Source organism: Phalacrocorax aristotelis, chromosome 11 (genome assembly GCF_949628215.1).
Source record: "Phalacrocorax aristotelis chromosome 11, bGulAri2.1, whole genome shotgun sequence".
In the NCBI taxonomy this organism is placed as follows: domain Eukaryota; kingdom Metazoa; phylum Chordata; class Aves; order Suliformes; family Phalacrocoracidae; genus Phalacrocorax; species Phalacrocorax aristotelis.
In genome coordinates this window covers 21407521-21425098 of record NC_134286.1, presented here as the reverse complement: position 1 = coordinate 21425098, position 17578 = coordinate 21407521, and the positions used below count along the sequence as shown (strand labels likewise).

General features: G+C 37.9%; 1 protein-coding gene across 11 annotated transcripts in view; it reads right to left on the bottom strand.

The window, feature by feature from the left end:
- The window catches only part of ATRX (ATRX chromatin remodeler), an 88510-nt gene that overhangs the window by 16608 nt on the left and 54324 nt on the right, over positions 1-17578 (bottom strand). For all 11 annotated transcript variants that reach the window (XM_075106247.1, XM_075106248.1, XM_075106253.1 and 8 more), the window contains 10 exons: positions 14176-14313; positions 13057-13232; positions 11147-11264; positions 7272-7402; positions 6888-6976; positions 6547-6719; positions 3829-3982; positions 3441-3544; positions 1264-1372; positions 226-403 (listed from right to left, as the gene is read on the bottom strand). In XM_075106247.1, coding sequence (XP_074962348.1) covers positions 226-403; positions 1264-1372; positions 3441-3544; positions 3829-3982; positions 6547-6719; positions 6888-6976; positions 7272-7402; positions 11147-11264; positions 13057-13232; positions 14176-14313 — 1370 coding nt within the window. The remainder of the gene's footprint in view (positions 1-225; positions 404-1263; positions 1373-3440; positions 3545-3828; positions 3983-6546; positions 6720-6887; positions 6977-7271; positions 7403-11146; positions 11265-13056; positions 13233-14175; positions 14314-17578) is intronic.

The following is a 17578-nucleotide window of genomic DNA, read 5'->3' as shown; positions in this document are numbered from 1 at the left end:
CTTAACAGAAAATAATTTCAGTTGTTATTTATTTTACCGATCTTTACTTCAACAGTTTTTTCAGGGGTCAAATACTGCGATCACATTAGGGCTGGAAGATGACTGGATCAACACAGACCATTACAGACTTCAACATGAGTCCAAATAGTTACAGTCCAAATAACCACAGTTTACAAGTTTGATTGCAGGACCAGAATATCACAAAAATATCGGACAGAAACCTACCTGAGCCAAAAACCTGTACACAAACACAGGTTTGTTCTGCCCAAAGCGATAAACTCTGAAGATACTCTGGATGTCATACGATGGGTTCCAAGAAGCATCAAAGATGATGACTCTGTTAGCAGCCACAAGATTAATTCCGAGGGAACCTGCTTTAGTGGATATAATGAACAAGCGGCCTCTGGAACAGAAAAGTTGCAAAATTTTAATATACTGGAAAACAACTATTGTTCCCATGTTGCTGTGTTACTGTGGAGTTATTCATACACTGAAATAACTCAAAAACTTTATTAAAAAACTATATTAAGCATAAAAGAGATGCAGGTTTTAGAAGGGCAACGCTTCTAAGCGGAACATACACTCCCAGAATTACCGATCAGGGCCCTTTGCAAACCAACCGTTAACAAAAACTGGTGTGCAAGGAAAAATATCTTTGGTTTTGCATTTTCAAACTCTAATAACTTAGTTACAGCAAATTAAACCATAATTTTAAACAGGCATATCCCATGCTATTGAAACCCTTTCCTGCCTAGCAAACTTTCAGGATAACTCTAGAATGACACCGTCTCTTTGATGTATCTGCCTTTTTTGCACATCAGTCACGTTCAACTTAAAATGAGCTCTTGACAGATACCTGTCAGAATAAACTATTTAACAGTATTAATACCAAATTAGTTTACTGCGTTCCATGTAACCTCTTTTTTTTTAAATGTACATTATAAATGACTGCAGCATAACCACATATTTTATTTTTTAAACAAAAAGACTGCCTCTGATCCAAATGGCTTACAACCGAAACAAGGACGGGAACGGCAAGGGAGCACTGAACAAGCACTGATCAGGACAAATGGAAGTAATCTCAGGAAACCAGAAGCCTATTGCTGTTGCACATTTTTTTGTGCAAGTTCTGCACCTGACAACACTATGGTATTTATTTGCCTAGACTTAAGAGGTCATTCAGCCAATACAAGTAACAAAGAAATAGGGAACAAAAGAAGGAAAAGGGGGAAAATTAAGCTTATACAGCAGAAGAGACCTCACCTCACATTAGTTTCATCATTAAATTCTTCAGCCCATTTCTTCCTTGACTGAGCTGTAGTTGAACCATCTAATCGATAGTAATCAATGTTTCTGAACCATTTCCCTTCACCTATAAAGGTAATAGACAAATTATTAAAAAGCTGATTGTGTAAGTAACCAGACTGATAATACTGGATAGACACAACTCTTGAAAAAGTAAAAAAAAAAAATATGGAGCATAAAATATACTGTTCTCTGACATTTTAAAACAATGGGAGAGAACTACAGGCTAATCAAGAGAAGAGACCATTTTTGGAGGGTGGAGGTGCTTGCCACAGGCATGCCTTGAAAATCATGCGGTGAAGCTTGTATAACAAAATATAAAACATGTAACATGACAGAAATAATAGCAATTGCATTTGTGATGACAGTGATCATCCACAAGCCTGCAATAGCTCCTACAAACCCTAAACCAATTTTGTCTAAAATGATTCATAAATAGTTCAAAATACATTTTGTCAATAGAAGTTTACCCTGCAAGAAGTATCCAGCATCTATCACTATCCATTTCTTCTTAAGATTTTGTTATTCTTTACAAAAAGGTCAACTAATACGAAATGAAACTCCTCAAAGCAGCTTTTTACAGATTGGGATTTAAAGACATGAATTTACAATCAAATTATGTTCCAAAGTTAAATTTGAATCCAAGTATTTGAAAAGACCTGAGCTTTTTTGGGGTAGTTCCTCTTATTTTTCACTATTTCTAGTTGTATATACACATTTGTAGAGATACGCCTTGTCTTGCAGCCAAAGTTAGTTTTAAAAAGTTACTATAGCTAATCTTTAGGCATTATAGTACTAATTATACTTCTCTAACTGATCTGTGTAGTTTCATATTACACAATTAATATAAGTAAGTCTCTTCCACACAAACAGCATTCATAAGTAAATGCTCAAAAAGAGATTTCAAAAGTCAAGGTCTAATAATTTTGGAATTGAAATTCAGAAAAATCTTTTCGAGTGTAACTACCCTGTGAGTTGAGTTATGGCTACTTCTTGCCAGATGGGGAAAATAATATTTACAGCTGAAAGATTTTCTTCTCTCCCCAATTCATAAGTAACTTTTGACTTTCTTTGGCCACCAAGGTATATGTACATGAAATGAACCCTGCTGTGCCATTGATTATAAAGAAAATAGCATTTTTAGGAGACAGCACTGCTCAATACAAGCAATTATGAAAAAAAGATTGTTGTGTCAGGAAGGTCACTGCACGGGGAATCTCACTATGATACATAGTGTTAATTGCTTACCAAAAGAACTACCACAAATGAAAAAAAACCCCACCCTTTAAAACATCATCTCAGGATAAAGGCACAACTACATAAAATACAGACAGCTTGTAACATCTGAAGATGGCAAATGTTCAGAAGCTAAGGAAGCAACAGCCAGAAACAATAAATCTGCGAGAGAGAGATACTGGAGATCTTCATCTAGCTATGGTGCTGTATCACGAAGCCACATTTCTCTTATGCAACTCTTCAGCCTACTTACACAATGGCAGATTCAAAGGAATTCTTTAATTGATGCGTATTGGGAACCAAAATTTCACATAACAATGAACTGCATCATCAGGAGCTCTGGGAGGATCTCACAGAGTGAACAGAAGAAACATCCTACGCAGAGGATGTGTCTGGCTAGTGAGAAATTCCTCGCCATTTGAGCATTGCAAGGATAATGATGAATTCAGTACTATGCTCCCTTTTGAAAGCCATAAAACGATCTACTGCAGCACATATAAAGCCTAACTCATATTTCGCATGTTCTACACAGTTTTAAAGTAGTCTAATTTTCTTTCATCTCTCTCCCAGTAGGAAGGATCAGAATTTGCCACGCATCAGCATATAACATCACTTTTGTACAGAATTTAACAAAATGCCTTCTTGCCTTTCAGATGATGAACATTTAATCTGCTCAGGCTATATTAAGCACAGATGATACAGAATGAAATCAGAAGCATGAGTCCATAATGGGATAGCAGAGACCACCTGCAGAGGAGACCAATAATTTGGCCAACTTCACGAATAGTGCAGAGCATACAATACCTCGAATGGAAACAATTTCAAATCCATTCCCTTTGGACTGAACAGAGACTTGTAAAAGAGTTATTAGCTTTGCAACTGTTCAAGGTGACACTCACCTTTATAAATAGGAGGCTTGTCTTTTTCAGTCTTCTCCCTGTTCGCCAGCTCCAGAAAATCTTCTATCAAATCCAGAGATATTAGGGATTGGCTAAACACTAGGCTGAAAACAGAACCAGGGAAGCATAAAATTCACCTCTGAGGGTATTTTAATAATTTTATTGCTTTATTTTTCTTCCCTCCTCACTCCAGTACTACCCTTGAAACAAACAGCCTTTCTAGACACAGAGAAAGAGGTTCATGTATGGGAAAGCTCATATAAAAATGAGCGTAGCATGCACCTTTGCTTCAGAAAACTGAGCTACTGTGTTATGAAGAGTGAATGAAGAACACTGTCAGACTAACAAATTTATAAAGTCATTAAAAATACTTCTAGAACTGACTTACACTTTGTCTCCAAGCTCCTCTGCCATTCGAAGAATTTCAAAGAGAAGCACCATTTTCCCAGAATGTTCCAACACTTCAGCATCTGCATCAGTGACAAAATCTTTGTACCAATCTGGCGCTGGGCTCCCAGGATTGGAAGAGGATGTCGCTTTGCCTATAAAAAGCAAAGTAAAAAAAGGTTTTAAAAGAAAAAGGCCTGGTCGCCATTTAAATCCTCTGAAACATCTGAACTACAGAATTGTTTCCTCATTATTAGGCTGAACGGGTAGGAAGAGAGTTAAATAAGCGAAGAAAAAGTACTGTTTGCACTATTTTTAATCACCAGATGAGCAGTTATCAATTGCAAAAGTCATCAATAAGAGTCACAAATCCCCTTTTTGTGTTGCAGGATATTTGGACAAATAGTTCTACCATCTCCATGGTTTCCCCAACAGTGTTTATCAACAGCTTTGTTTCCAACAAGGATGCATCTTTGAAAACTCATCCATACATGTTACAGCCACTGAAAAGCAGCTTTCCATAAAGAAAATAATGTTGAATCTCAAACAAACATCTGAAATCCTTGGAAAAAAGAGTGGTTTTTTGGGTCACCTAGTTCATCTATCAAGATGAACTCTCTGGCAGAAAGTTTCCCAATGTCACAGTAGTACAAGTGTTTAAGATGAAACCCATAACCCATCTCCTCTCTGATTTAGGATCTTCTTTTCCTAAGCTAATTCAAAAGACAACATTAGCATATAGGAAAAAAATAAGTCCTCCCCCACGTTTTGTATTAAATTGGGGTGGGGGTTGGGGATGTGTGTGTGGGGGTGGGACACACACAGATGCATGATGACACCGAAAATAAATACCCAACCAATTCCACCATCATATTCTGTTTTTTTGCAAAGTTGAGGAAGTGTCTTGCCTGCTCACCTGCTGACACACTATTACACTAACAAAACCTATAAAATACACAGATCAGAACAATCCTTCTTTTAATATGTGACTATCTTAAGAGTTAATTTCCTTAATTTGACTTAACCCCTTAAAAATACAGAAGTACTAGAAATAATCACAAAAATCACTCTGTCGTAAAAATACACCAAAATAAGCATCCACCTAGCAAAACAAGTCTGCTGGGGTCTGTATTGCCCCCTCAGAAGTGTCAGATGCTGACCATGCCGATCTTTAATGACACTCCCATTATGTTTATTCTGAATTTAACCAGGAGAAAACATATATTCAGCATTATAATCAGAACAAGACAGATGAACCATGAATTATCTTGATTTACATTACTTCTTTTATGATATTCCTATGATCTTCAATTTAACCTCCTTTGCATTAGACTGATAGAAATTGATTAATTAGATTTATAACACCAATGTTTTTTTCCACATAAGGACTTTGATCTACTGAAATATTTACTTACATAGAAGCGTTCTATCACATTAACAATTCAAAACATTTACATTTTCAGACTATGCACTGCAAAGCAATTGTGACACATCAGTAAATTTCAGGTGCAAGATAGAACTGGTCTTGACAGAACTCACATTTGAGCCTTCCTTCATACAAGCTTTTAAAGAATGTATTTTCCAATACAAGAACAAAGAATGAACATGATAACCAAAGTAAGAGACCTAGATGTGCTGTGGGAATCCCAGAATCCCAGGTTGGAAGGGACCTCAGGGATCATCTAGTCCAACCCTTCTAGGAAGAGCACAGCCTAGACAAGACGGCCCAGCAGCCTGTCCAGCTGACTCTTGAAGGTGTCCAACGTGGCCGAGTCAACCCCTTCCCTGGGGAGATTATTCCAAGGCTGACTGTCCTCACCGAAAAATTTCCCTCTCGTGTCCAATCAGAATCTCCCCAAGAGCAACTTGTGTCCATCCCCCCTTGTCCTCTCCATGGGACTCTGTGTAAAAAGGGAGTCACCACATGGTGATGGGAAAACCCCATACACACGAGCATCTATTTTCATCTTCACCCCTAAACTTTGCAGAAGGGCCTCCAACAGCTGCAATGAGATAGAAAGTCTGCCCACAAACTTCGTCCCATGCAGCACCAAACGTTTGTTTAGAAATTCTGTACCTACATTAAATTGAACAAGGCAGCATGAGAGAGGTACACACTGAAGTGATCCAGAGACAGAAACTCATCCTGCCTGTAATGCAAGTAATTACTTTAATACATTTAATCTGTATGCGTATGTATTTTACATACACACACTTGTCCCCTTGCATGTTTACAATGTATTTGTCACTGGGATGGGGACCACAGAAAAAAATATTCTTACCCTAACTGTCCCCCAAAAGTCATTTATTTACAGGAAGTGATTAGACACACAATAAATGATACAATCAGAAAACTAGCTCTATAATACTAGATACAAGACAAAAGCTATATAATTAAAGGAAAATCCAAAAAATGCAATGCTTAAAGAGATGAAAAGCAGCATAGTTTCTCTGTTAAGTTTGCATCATTTTGTACTTACGAATTAAAAAAATTAACTCTGCGGCTTCCCTACAAGACCCCTGAGCTCTAAACTGATGTCCCTTGCTTTTCCAGGACAAGTGTATTATTAGAAGTAGCGGGAGCTGAGAGCATAGAAGCAGTTCATGGAATTAAGGAATTCGCCATTTTGCAGCAAAGCAGAATTCTTGACAGTCCTCTCAAATGCCTTTTGCAAAATGCGGCTGCCTTGTGTTTTATGTACTGGTATATCACACTCACCTTCATCTGATTTTGTAACAGATGGAGGGTTGTTTCCAAGTTCTTCTGCATTTCCTTCTCCACCTCCACGAGATCTTGAATTCCAGACTTTAATGACTTCAACATCATTATCACTGCCACTTCCACTTGAGCTACACTCTTTCTTCACTTTCTTCCCCTTGGATTTTTTTTTCCTAGAAAGGTAACATCGTACACCCCATTATTTTTTAAAATTCTACTGCTAGAGAACATATTCTACCAGATACATAGAATACCAAATAAACATTCACTTTTATAGAAATCACTTAAGTTCTATTAGGGAAATAAATCCAACAAACAACAACAAATAAAAGCTCAATTACTTTGCATAATCATCAGAACTTAAGCTCATTGAAGTTTCATCGGAGTCTGAAGCTATGAACTCATCCATGCTGTCTTCATCAAAATAGCCCTCAAAAGAGAAAAAAACAGAAATTTTATTAAGGGTGCTCATCCAGAAGCTTTTACTAAACCTTTAGCCATCTGCTTATTCTTCACTTAAACAATGGTAAGTTCTACAAAGGGTTGGCCTTGCAAAATGTTTTAAGAATGACAACTTACCCAGAAACAAAAATATGACAAAAACAGCAGCAAAATTACCCCACAGCAACAAAGATTTCCATTAATTTGATGAAACTTTACCTAGCATTTGGCAAAGCTTGTTTGGAAAGTTCTCAATAGAGAGTATTTTGATATATCTAATTTACCTTATTTTCTTTGCTAATATAGTCCAGCTGCAAACACCAAGGGTGAGTCCAGATTCTGCTCAACATCTGGAAATCCTGGAATAGTTTAGCTCCAGCTTTGCCTCTTCCACCTTCGTTGCCACTACCTACACCTGACAATAAAGTTCAGGTTTTAGAACGAAACCTTGAAGTAAGTTTGCCACATACTGCTCCCCCTTTGAACAACCCCTTCATGCAGTACTGAGTGTTCTTTCCAGATGCACATCAGATTCTAACGTCTCTTGTAAAAGAGGTCAAATTACTGAGTCACAGGCATTTTTTTCCTAGTTAAAGTTGTCAAAATTAGATTTTCCCCTTTTTCTTGATAATGAGAAACATGATTACATTTTTACATAAAAACACATTTCTCCCCAGTATAGGAATGAATCCAAAACCTCTTAAAAGGACAGTCACGTCTATTTAGGTTTTGTAAAAGCAGCCCAAGGTAGAAAACACAAAATAAAATTTGCATTTAGGTTTCCATGAATTTGGCTTACTATTTTGAGCTACCTTTATTTAATGACTTGCAACGCTGCACTATTCTGTTACAATAAAGAAGCTAAAACAAGCCCAGCCTGTTCTGTCATCATCCACGCACAAAGTAGTGCGAAGTAGTACAATGTTGACAGAGTGAAATTTCTGTTTTGTAGTCTCAATTTCTCATTAAGCAGCACATTAACTTTAGGTTCTTGAAACAGATGGGTTTTCATATTTATGATATGCATAATTTGAAGCATGTATACTTGCAAGAAAATAGTATTTACTGCATCACAATCATCAGATCTCTACAGCAAAATAGGCACAAGGCTTATTCGGTGCATCTGCTCAATGCACAAGACAATCCCAGTAAAGGTCTACGGAGTGTAAATATTTCAACAAAGCAAGTTCTTGCCATGTTTTAATCATACAACACCTGCCAGTATCTTCCCATGTGTGCTCCCCTGTGACTTTAGGAAATGGAATTGTAAGGATGACAGAAATTCTTTGATTTCTGACTTCCCTAGACCTGAGCTAACACCATGGAGAAACTTGCTGTTAACAAGTTTCAAGTTAACAAGTGCTACAGACTTTTTAATTTTCCGTATTACAGGAGTGAGAGAAAACACATATCATTTTCATTAAACGAAGAGAAAACTTGGTAAAATTGCATCTAAAATGTGTATTTTAGTTTATGCCTGTTACAGTGCACAGAGAACGTAATTTTAAGAATTGGCAGATGAGAAGCAGCAATTCCCCTTCCATAGTAATGTCAGTAGCAAGACTCCCTTTTTTATTTAATGAAAATCAGAAAGCACGTCGTCTTCTTTTGAAATACAGAAGTAATGCAAAGAATTAATGTGGGCATCAGCAACCAGCACAGAGATTTGCTCTGAAGACTTGAGCCATGGTTAGCCCAGACCGCTTTTTCACCTCTAAAAGAGGCCGTTTGTCTTTCCTTCCTCTTGTTTCCCCTCTTCTTTCTCATATCGCCTCTGGCACTGACTGAGCTGACCAAACTGGCAGGACACTAACCCGAGATGAAGACAGGGAAACCAGAGGATGCTTTCTGCTAGCTGGGGATTTAAGAAGCCTACCAAGGGCTGGTAAGTCATGAAACAGTACAACCCCTTTTGACAAATGCAAGCTTAGCTAAACTCAAATAATTTTGTTGAGCCTTTAAAGTCTAGGCAGATTCATTAAACTATGTGTTAGGCAGTGCATTTTCTTATAGTTAGTTACACATACAACCTGTTAATAAATTAACGGCTCCAGCAATGTAGCAAATCTGAAGCTCACTGTAAGAGGCTTCTCGTCAGAGCAAACCTTTCCTTTAACAGACACTGGACTAGGGGCTCCTTCCTCTCATCTGCTGCCTGCTTTATTAAAAAAGGAAGTGTTGAGAGCCGTTGGATGTAAAGGCTTCCATAACGAGTAAGAGAAAAACAGTTGTAAACATACAGCAGTAGCTCTCGTGCTAATCAATGATCTGTAAAAAGTGTACACTGCCATCTAACAGCATGGCAGACCAACAAAGCCGGAGTTGGGAGAGTCGGAAATTACAAAACCAGCCCCGCTTTGTATTGGAAATAGGCCAGAGAGAACCTACCAAACTCCCGTAACTGTTGTGATTAAAACGTTCCTACGAAGAGCTGACAAAGATTTAACCTAAATGATTTAGATGCATGTCCGTAAAGTAAACAGCTGATGCTCATCGTTTTTAAGCTATGAGCTTTTTGGAAGGCATTTAGCGTGATGCAGAAATAAAGAGAACACAAATAACACGCTTTTCAGAACATTTATATAAAGAGCAGCTAACGCAGAACAGACTGCAGAACAGAACTAATTAGGAATCAGCACTGCACAAAGGTTTGGGCTTGTTTATACACTGTTTTGAAGTACTATTGTAAGAAGGGGGGGGTGTTCGGTTTGGTTATTTTATATTTTAAACAAAACACAAACTTTTCACTCCTTTAGAGTAAAAGGGCAAAGGGGGCAGTTGGCATACTGGAGGTATCAGTAGAAGTGAAATTACTTTCACTGGTCCTTCAACACCCTTTCCTTCTGTAACTTAACCTAATAGAGGCAATAGACAACAGAACTGTGGAGATGAAGTCTAGCCAGCAGTTTATCTAGGAGATCAAAAACTGTACTATCCAGAATCTAAAGCCATTAACACAAGGCAGTGAATTTTATACTGCTATAAATCATAGCTTAATCTGAGATTCAATTTATCTTTCTTGTAATTAAACTTCAGAGAGTAACTAGAGTAGAAAAATATAGTTTTTTTAAAAAAAAAATCCATCGTCAATGGACAGGCATTTTAAGCCAAGTGGCTTAGCAAGTGCGAAGAAATATAATTAACTGGCACGCCAGGCTACGTATCACTTTTTTTAATCACTGCAAGAAGTGGATACATGCTTTAAGCTTTAGATGAAATCCCAACACAGTGCCTTAAACATTCTTGACTATGGAATTCAACCCCCGATCATTAAGTCGATTATTATAAAAGGTATTTTAAAAAACCAGAACTGCTTCAGAACCCAAAAATTGCTGCTGAGGAATCTGGCTGCAGGAAGCATGGCAGTACACAAAACCTCACTAAGAGTTCCTTGAGATTAGCATTCTAACGGTCTATGTGGTACATATGTGTGTATCGTAGAAGTGTTGATATTCTGATACCTTGATATACAAATATTACAAGCTGCAGTGGCTTCTCTCCAATATAAGTCAACAGCACACCAGCCCACTGTAATATATTTTGGGTTGTTTCTTTTTCCTTATATGCCTTTTCATTTAAGCAAATTTATCTTTTATTAGGAAGATGCAAGTCCCCAAGACAGACCAGTCAAGATCCCAGTGAAAGCTGATGAAAAGCATGGTGGTTGTGAAAACCAGACTTCGGGGTTTTGAGAATAAGAGGTAGTTCCACAAAAAAGCCAGTATTTGACAAGTAACAGCTTCAGCTAGCATAACTACAAAAGGGAACTGCAAGGCTTGGCAGCACACTTTCACCAGTACCTCTCAATTTTGCATTCTCTCCCTCCAGCCTTACAGTCAATATTTTGTTTCTTGGAAGAGTAAGACATTAAATTAATTATGTTTTATGTTTAGAAAAGGAAGAAAAGAGAGATGAACAAAAAACTGAAGGTGGACTACTGTCAAGAGATGCAAATATTCCTCAAAAAATATTTTTATGTGAAGCAAATGTTTTGCTATAACTCAAGTTTCAGAGCTAAGGTAAATCTTACAGGAAACAGAAAGATACGTCCATAGAGCCAGTAATACATATAAAAAACCCCCAACCTACCAACTATGGCAAAAAGCCCCTTATTTAATGACCATCAATCTTGCTACCCAAGATAACTGTGGGCACATACCTGTCAAATGATCCAAGTAGTATTGGTAGAGTTTGCACTGAATAGGTGTCATTCGGACTTCTAGAACATACTCGTATTTTGGTGGAAGGAACTTTGTTAATGCCGTGTAATCCTTCCTCTGTAATTTTACAAAGAATACTTCAGCCATATAAACATGAAAAGGACTACTGAGAACTTAAGAACTTCTGGCATCTTAAACGACAAAGTACCACGCATAAATTACAATGATTCAGATGGTTTCCAACCACAAAGGGAAAAAAATAGCCCACTAAATACAAGCCAATTACAGGCACTGTCTGCAGAAGCCCATCTTACCTAGTAAATGTGGTCATCTAGTCAAAAGCGTATGACCTGTTAACCCCATGTCCCAGTTCCAAGTCCTTCCAAAGCTGACTGCAACTTCAGTAGCTGCTCTGGTAACTACTTTTGTGGTTTTTTTTTTAAATACTAAAATCTTTTTTTGTGAAAGCGTGGGTGAGTCAAGCAGCTAGTATCAATGTTTGTATCACAGATGAACTCATGTTCACGTTAACCATTTTCTGTTTGCTTGGGGCAATGCAAAATTTACTTCTGCTTTAATTTTTTCTGACTCTTACGCTAGTCTACTTCTCTCCACCTACCCCTTTATCCAAACGGTGAACGGTGTATTGATCCTGACTGAGAAGCCGTTGCACATTTAGGAGTTAAGTGATCTTCATCAGAGCTAACCTGCCTGCGCTGTGCTGCACAAACTCCTCGGCTGCAGGATAACCTCAGCCAGCTCACTGCAACAGAAGAGCCTGCAGGCAGCTCCCACCTGGTACTGGCGATTATGCCGCCTGCATGGCCTTGCTGTTATCTAGAAGTGCAGCAAGAAGCTCTCATGAGAACATCCGTTAGGAACAGAATTGTTTTCTTCTAAGGAAATGATACGAAACTGCTCTCTATGGACAGGATCTGCTCTGCGCAGCACACTGTGAGAAAATCCACCTGGGCTCCGTCCAATGCTCCACAAACACGGGGTACCCAGCACCTGAAGGCACGTAAGGTTTACTTGCTATTTATGTTCCTCTTCCCGGTCTGTCTTTTGGTGTGTGTTCCTGTACTGCAGTATAGGTCTCTAGAATTATGTATGTCATCCTCTCACTACTATTTGCATTTCCAAGATAATTTTATGATAGGAGGTCCTTTACCAGCCTTACACACTGCCATAAACCTTTTTATTTCTTTCAAGGAGAAAGAAATACCTGCTTGGGGGACCATCCCACTACGACCATTTCTCTCAGTTCATGCCCACTTGGCCTATTTAATCAACTACCAACAACTGTACAACCAGGAAGAGGCAGGCAGCATCACACCTTCGATCAGGCTGCCGGTGCCTGGGTTTGTAACGCAGAAGAGCGGTACCATCATGCTGACAGCACACGAGGTGCAATACCATAGCAGGTTAACTGAAGAGCAAGAAACCCAGCTCTCATTCTGGAAATCTAGGCCGCTTTTGTTCGTTTTTTTTCATCTACGGTCTTTAAAGTAACATGTTCTTCACCCTTTTGGACCTGATTCATCTTCCTCCTCTTCCCCATTGTTCTGATTCTCACAAATCAGGAAAAAATAGGAATTCAGAACCAAGTGACAAACTACTGATGACCAACTTTCTGCACAGTTTTTATGGCAGTTGAGTTTTTAAATGTGTATTATTTAAATGTGCATATGGAATTGAAAGATATTATTTCAAAGCAACTGATGTCCTACTCTACCATAAATTTTCTAGTCTCCCAGGAGGAAAACAGCTGTATTCCCTAATATACGTACAGGTCCTGCTTGCTTAGGATACACTGACTTTTGGATAAAAGCTATGAAGTTTTTGTAAGTTTTTCAGGTCACTCCCTGCAGCTAATTCAAGTAATTAGTTATAGTAAAACTGTTCTTACCTGAACACATCCAGCCAACATCTCATAGAGAATATGTGCACGCTTCTTCATTACTCTGACATCTACCAGAGTAGAGTCCGCACACTGACCGTTCTGAATTGGATTTATAAATCGATTTCGGAATTCCTTAATTGAACCAAGCAAATTCTCCTTAATAAAGTTAACCATGCAGTGATCTAGGACAAAAAGATCAGACTTGAATTGTTCGAAATGGAAGTACAGTACTGGGATTAATTCTGAAAGAAAATAAATGTGTCATATCTAAAACTAAGACCTTTCTGTTGAGCAAAAAAGCCCAAACAACCCTGATATTTTCCAGAAAGGGCATCTTAAATTGACACATACTTTAGGCACAGAGGTAACTTCTAAATTTAATGTCAGATTTAAAACTACCTCATTGTGTTTGTTACACAAAATCTGAAAACTGCTGTACACCAAAGTAATCATATAACCAAACCATATTTGCAAAGATTTTTAAATAGATTAAAAGCATATTAATCAATAGGAAAACACATAACAGCGTACTAACTAACAGGAGCAAATGTTACAAGCTAGTTTAGAATGAAATTCCCAAGACAGTAACATAAATCACTGTTTATTAAGTTCACTAAGAACACTGCTCTACGGTGGTTTAAAACAATTTAAATTGATGCTGCTGCAAGACCTGGTCCACCCATTTCCCTGCTGAACATTCTCTCCCTTCCCCTTTTGACATGCTGAGACTCATCTGATCCTTTGGTTAGCCAGATCAAGGAACTGAACTGTCACAAAGCCATTCACTTCTGCCTTCTTCATTTTCTGATACTCCTCATACAGGCTCCTTGAGGAGTCAGGTGTATGTAAGGCCACGCCAAGGGAAAGGATGGAGGGGAGGCCAGATCCCCAACAGCTTCATTTTAATTTGGCTTAAACCATCATGGAGCCACAACTTGAGACAATGATTTAAAATGCAAAATGCAAAACCAGATTGTTAGTGGTTTTTTAGATATAGAAGCCTAGCAAACAGCTTCACCGTATCAAATTCTTTTCTTCTAATCAAACTCAATCTATCTATATATTGCTGAAAGGCAAAAGTATAATCAAGGAAATAAATACTTCTTAAACCAGAGAACTACTCACATTCTATAAGATTATTTTGCAGCGGTGTTCCTGTAAGAATTATTCTTCTCCTAGATCGAATAGAATTCATTGCCTTAGAAACAGCAGATGCTTCATTTTTTAGTATGTGTCCTTCATCACAAACAACAAAGTCGGGGCCTAGAAAGAAACAATATTAGATCTCTTCCACCTTTTATAACCACAAAGAAACGGGCAGCCTAAAGAATCCAAAATTTGTTCTACTAACTTGTTAATGTTTTTTTTTAACTTGTGTGTGCGTGTTTTGTAGTGGGTTTTTTTAGCACTGTTAAGGTTCTCACTCATAGCATTCATAGTAGCCATTCTGGTGAACTACAGGATGTTGCTTGTAAAGCCTTCATGAGAAGGATTAAATACAGCTTTGCAATGTATTTCTGGAAAATTATCTCTCCGTGCAGTTAGTGTGCATATCTGCATTTCCATTCACCCTGTCAAAGCTGCATAAAACCGTTCCTTAAATCCAGCCTAGGCTGCCATCTGCTGGTGCTCGGTCAATTCTAAATGAAAGCAAAAATCAGATAACCAGTCATTTTTCATTAAGGCAACAGGTCAAGCTGTGCAATCGAAAGTCTTATCTAAAACACTATCAAACCCGATTTGAATTACAGACAAGTGAATTGCCACCTTGTAGCTGAAAGTCACCACAGAAACGTCCTCAGCTTTCTTCCAAAAGATAAAACCAAGGGTTCTAGACTGCTATTTTAGGCGAGTTGCACAAGGAATGTCAAAACCACACCACAATACGTTTCCATGGTATGCAAAGCAACTCTTAACAGAATTATTAAGTGTTACAATTTGGGGTTTAAGATCAATAACACCAAACTTGGCAGAACAGACACACCCTCATGGTTTTCAGATTTGGGGCAATTTCTGGAAGCTTTTTCCTTGAAAGGAAAAGTAAAAGATACTCTAGGATCCAACTAGTAACTTAGAATGAATGTGTTATCAGGTCTAAGCCTGACCTCAATTCCAGTACTACCAACCATGAAGTCAGCTGAAGTCAAGTTTATGCACCTTTGAAAAATGCTGTACAAAGCCATCAGCTGGGTTCATCTATTCAGCTCTGAAAAGGCTGGTATTTGAGGTGGCAAAGGAGTATTTATCAGCATGGACAATCTAATCTTTTATAACTTGCTAAGATCAGTTTTCCTCAGACTAACTTTAAACTGCCTTGTAAAGAAGAATATTAACTCTAGGACAGTGATCAACAGCAGAGAATAAGTTTCACCCTTGACCACTTGCAGGATTTAATGCCAGTGCCAGTCATCTTAAATGTGCCATTTTAAGGGCCAAAAAGTGATTTGAATCTTACATGCTAACAGAAAAGGAATCCTGCCTTTTTAACCAAGTCTAGAAGACAATTATGAAAATCCATGTATGAATTTCAAACACACTTAAGACTTGTCCAAGCCTACTTAATTCTGAATTTTCACACCTGCCACAGAAACTTTTCCCCATGCTATTTCATGATTTTTGTACCTTTCCCATTGTTAGCAGCATGCCACACACTGAGTGGCTACCCACAAAGCCTTCCTTTAATTTTAGGCAAACATCTCTTAATAGTGACAGATGCTTTCTCTAGTTCTCATTCTAATACTTCCTGAAGAGTAAGGATCACATGAGCAAGCTGTTTATGCAGTGTACGGTACTACTGAGATGGTCTGGAGCCATCTTCCAGAACTGAAGCATTTGCAAGGATTTGCAGCATCTCCCCAGCAGATGTGACAGCTCACACATTAATATGTCATTCTCAGAAATAGATTCAGTCTAGTACATTCTGTTTACAATCAGAATCAAAGTACATTAGAGAAGAAGGATAATGACATCTTAATGATAGCTAGCAATCAAAATTGTGCAAATAACCCAGAAATCAGTTTCAGTAAAGACTGTGATTCATTAACATGAAGTGGTTTAAAAAAAAACCACCACATAAAAAACTGTTTCGAGTAAATGAATGATAGTAAAAATATGAAAAAAACTATCTTAGTACAATTATTCGTGGTTTGTTTGGCAGCAGTGTAGCACTGATATCTTGAATTAACATCTTGGCTACAATTCAGCGACAGGGATTTTCACGATTTTGTAGGTTTTTCCTTGTTCTTAGAAAACATGAATGCAATTCATTATGGACAGAACATTTCTCAAAATATTATAAAGGAACGTAAAACTTCAAGGGACCTTAAGGGATCATGTAGTCCTTTTCCTTCATGTGAGATAGAGAGTTACAAGAAAGGAACATATCCTCCATGACATGAGCAGGGAACCCCATGACCTCTCTCTTGCTAAAACAGTGTGCAATAATACTCGATTTAAATGACCTCTGCTGCAAATCAGAATAAATTCTGCCCTTTCCTTTCTCCAACTGATGTAAAGAACAACTGATAACAGTCCTTTCAGTAACCAGCTCTTACATGGTGGAAAATTTGTCAGTATAGTTGTCTCTTCTAGGCTAAAAAGCTTTACTCCAATCTTTCCTCAAAGGCCATAGTCTTCATCGTCTTATCTTTCTTTCTCTACTTGCACATTAATATATTGATATACATAGAACATAGTGATAGATATATAGATATATACACCATTCTCCCTTTCCTCTGAAGTCTACATTAAATCTGCTTTATACAACTGCCAATTAAAGAGGAGTTCCCAAGTTAAACAGTAATGGAATTTTTATTACTAGCAACAAGTAAAAAAACTACAAAGTTATTGAAAAGCTGCAAGCAAAGCACAACAGCTGTCAATAAACCAAACAGCATTTCATCGGTTGCACAGAGCATTATGGGAAACCATTTGTTGCTCTGCATGCGTATATAATCCTGCTATTATTTTACATAGCAGAGCTAGTTAATCAATGAAATCACTTCTCCAGCCATAAACTTTGGCTAAACGTTCCCTCTCTGGTCCCACCTTCTGTAGATGCACTGCAATCCAAGCTTCTACTACAGAGTATGTCTACCCTAGCGGTATTGGTTTGAACCAGACACGTATCATTAAATTATTGCTCAAATACCAAATTTGCAACTTTTTAAATTAAAAATGCTGCCTGAGGCAAAGGTTTTCCTGTTTACAGTCACAGCAGTAAGCCAGCACGTGGCCTCCTAACCCTTTTACTGGCAGCCTGCCATATTGCCAATGGTGTGATTCCTGAAGATAGCAAGAAACAGGTAATGGTCGTTGCAAGATACTTCTCATCAATTTAGCCAGTGCAAATGTCTCAAAAAACTAATGGATAACAACAGATGAACACTTCTGTCTTTCTGTAATTAGTTAAAATAGAGAAAGATTTGAAGCAACATAAAAATAATTACGGAGTTATTTCAAGGTTAGTTTTCCTAATGGTCCGATTCCATCCTACCAACCAACTAGTCCAAGAACAGAATTAAACAGG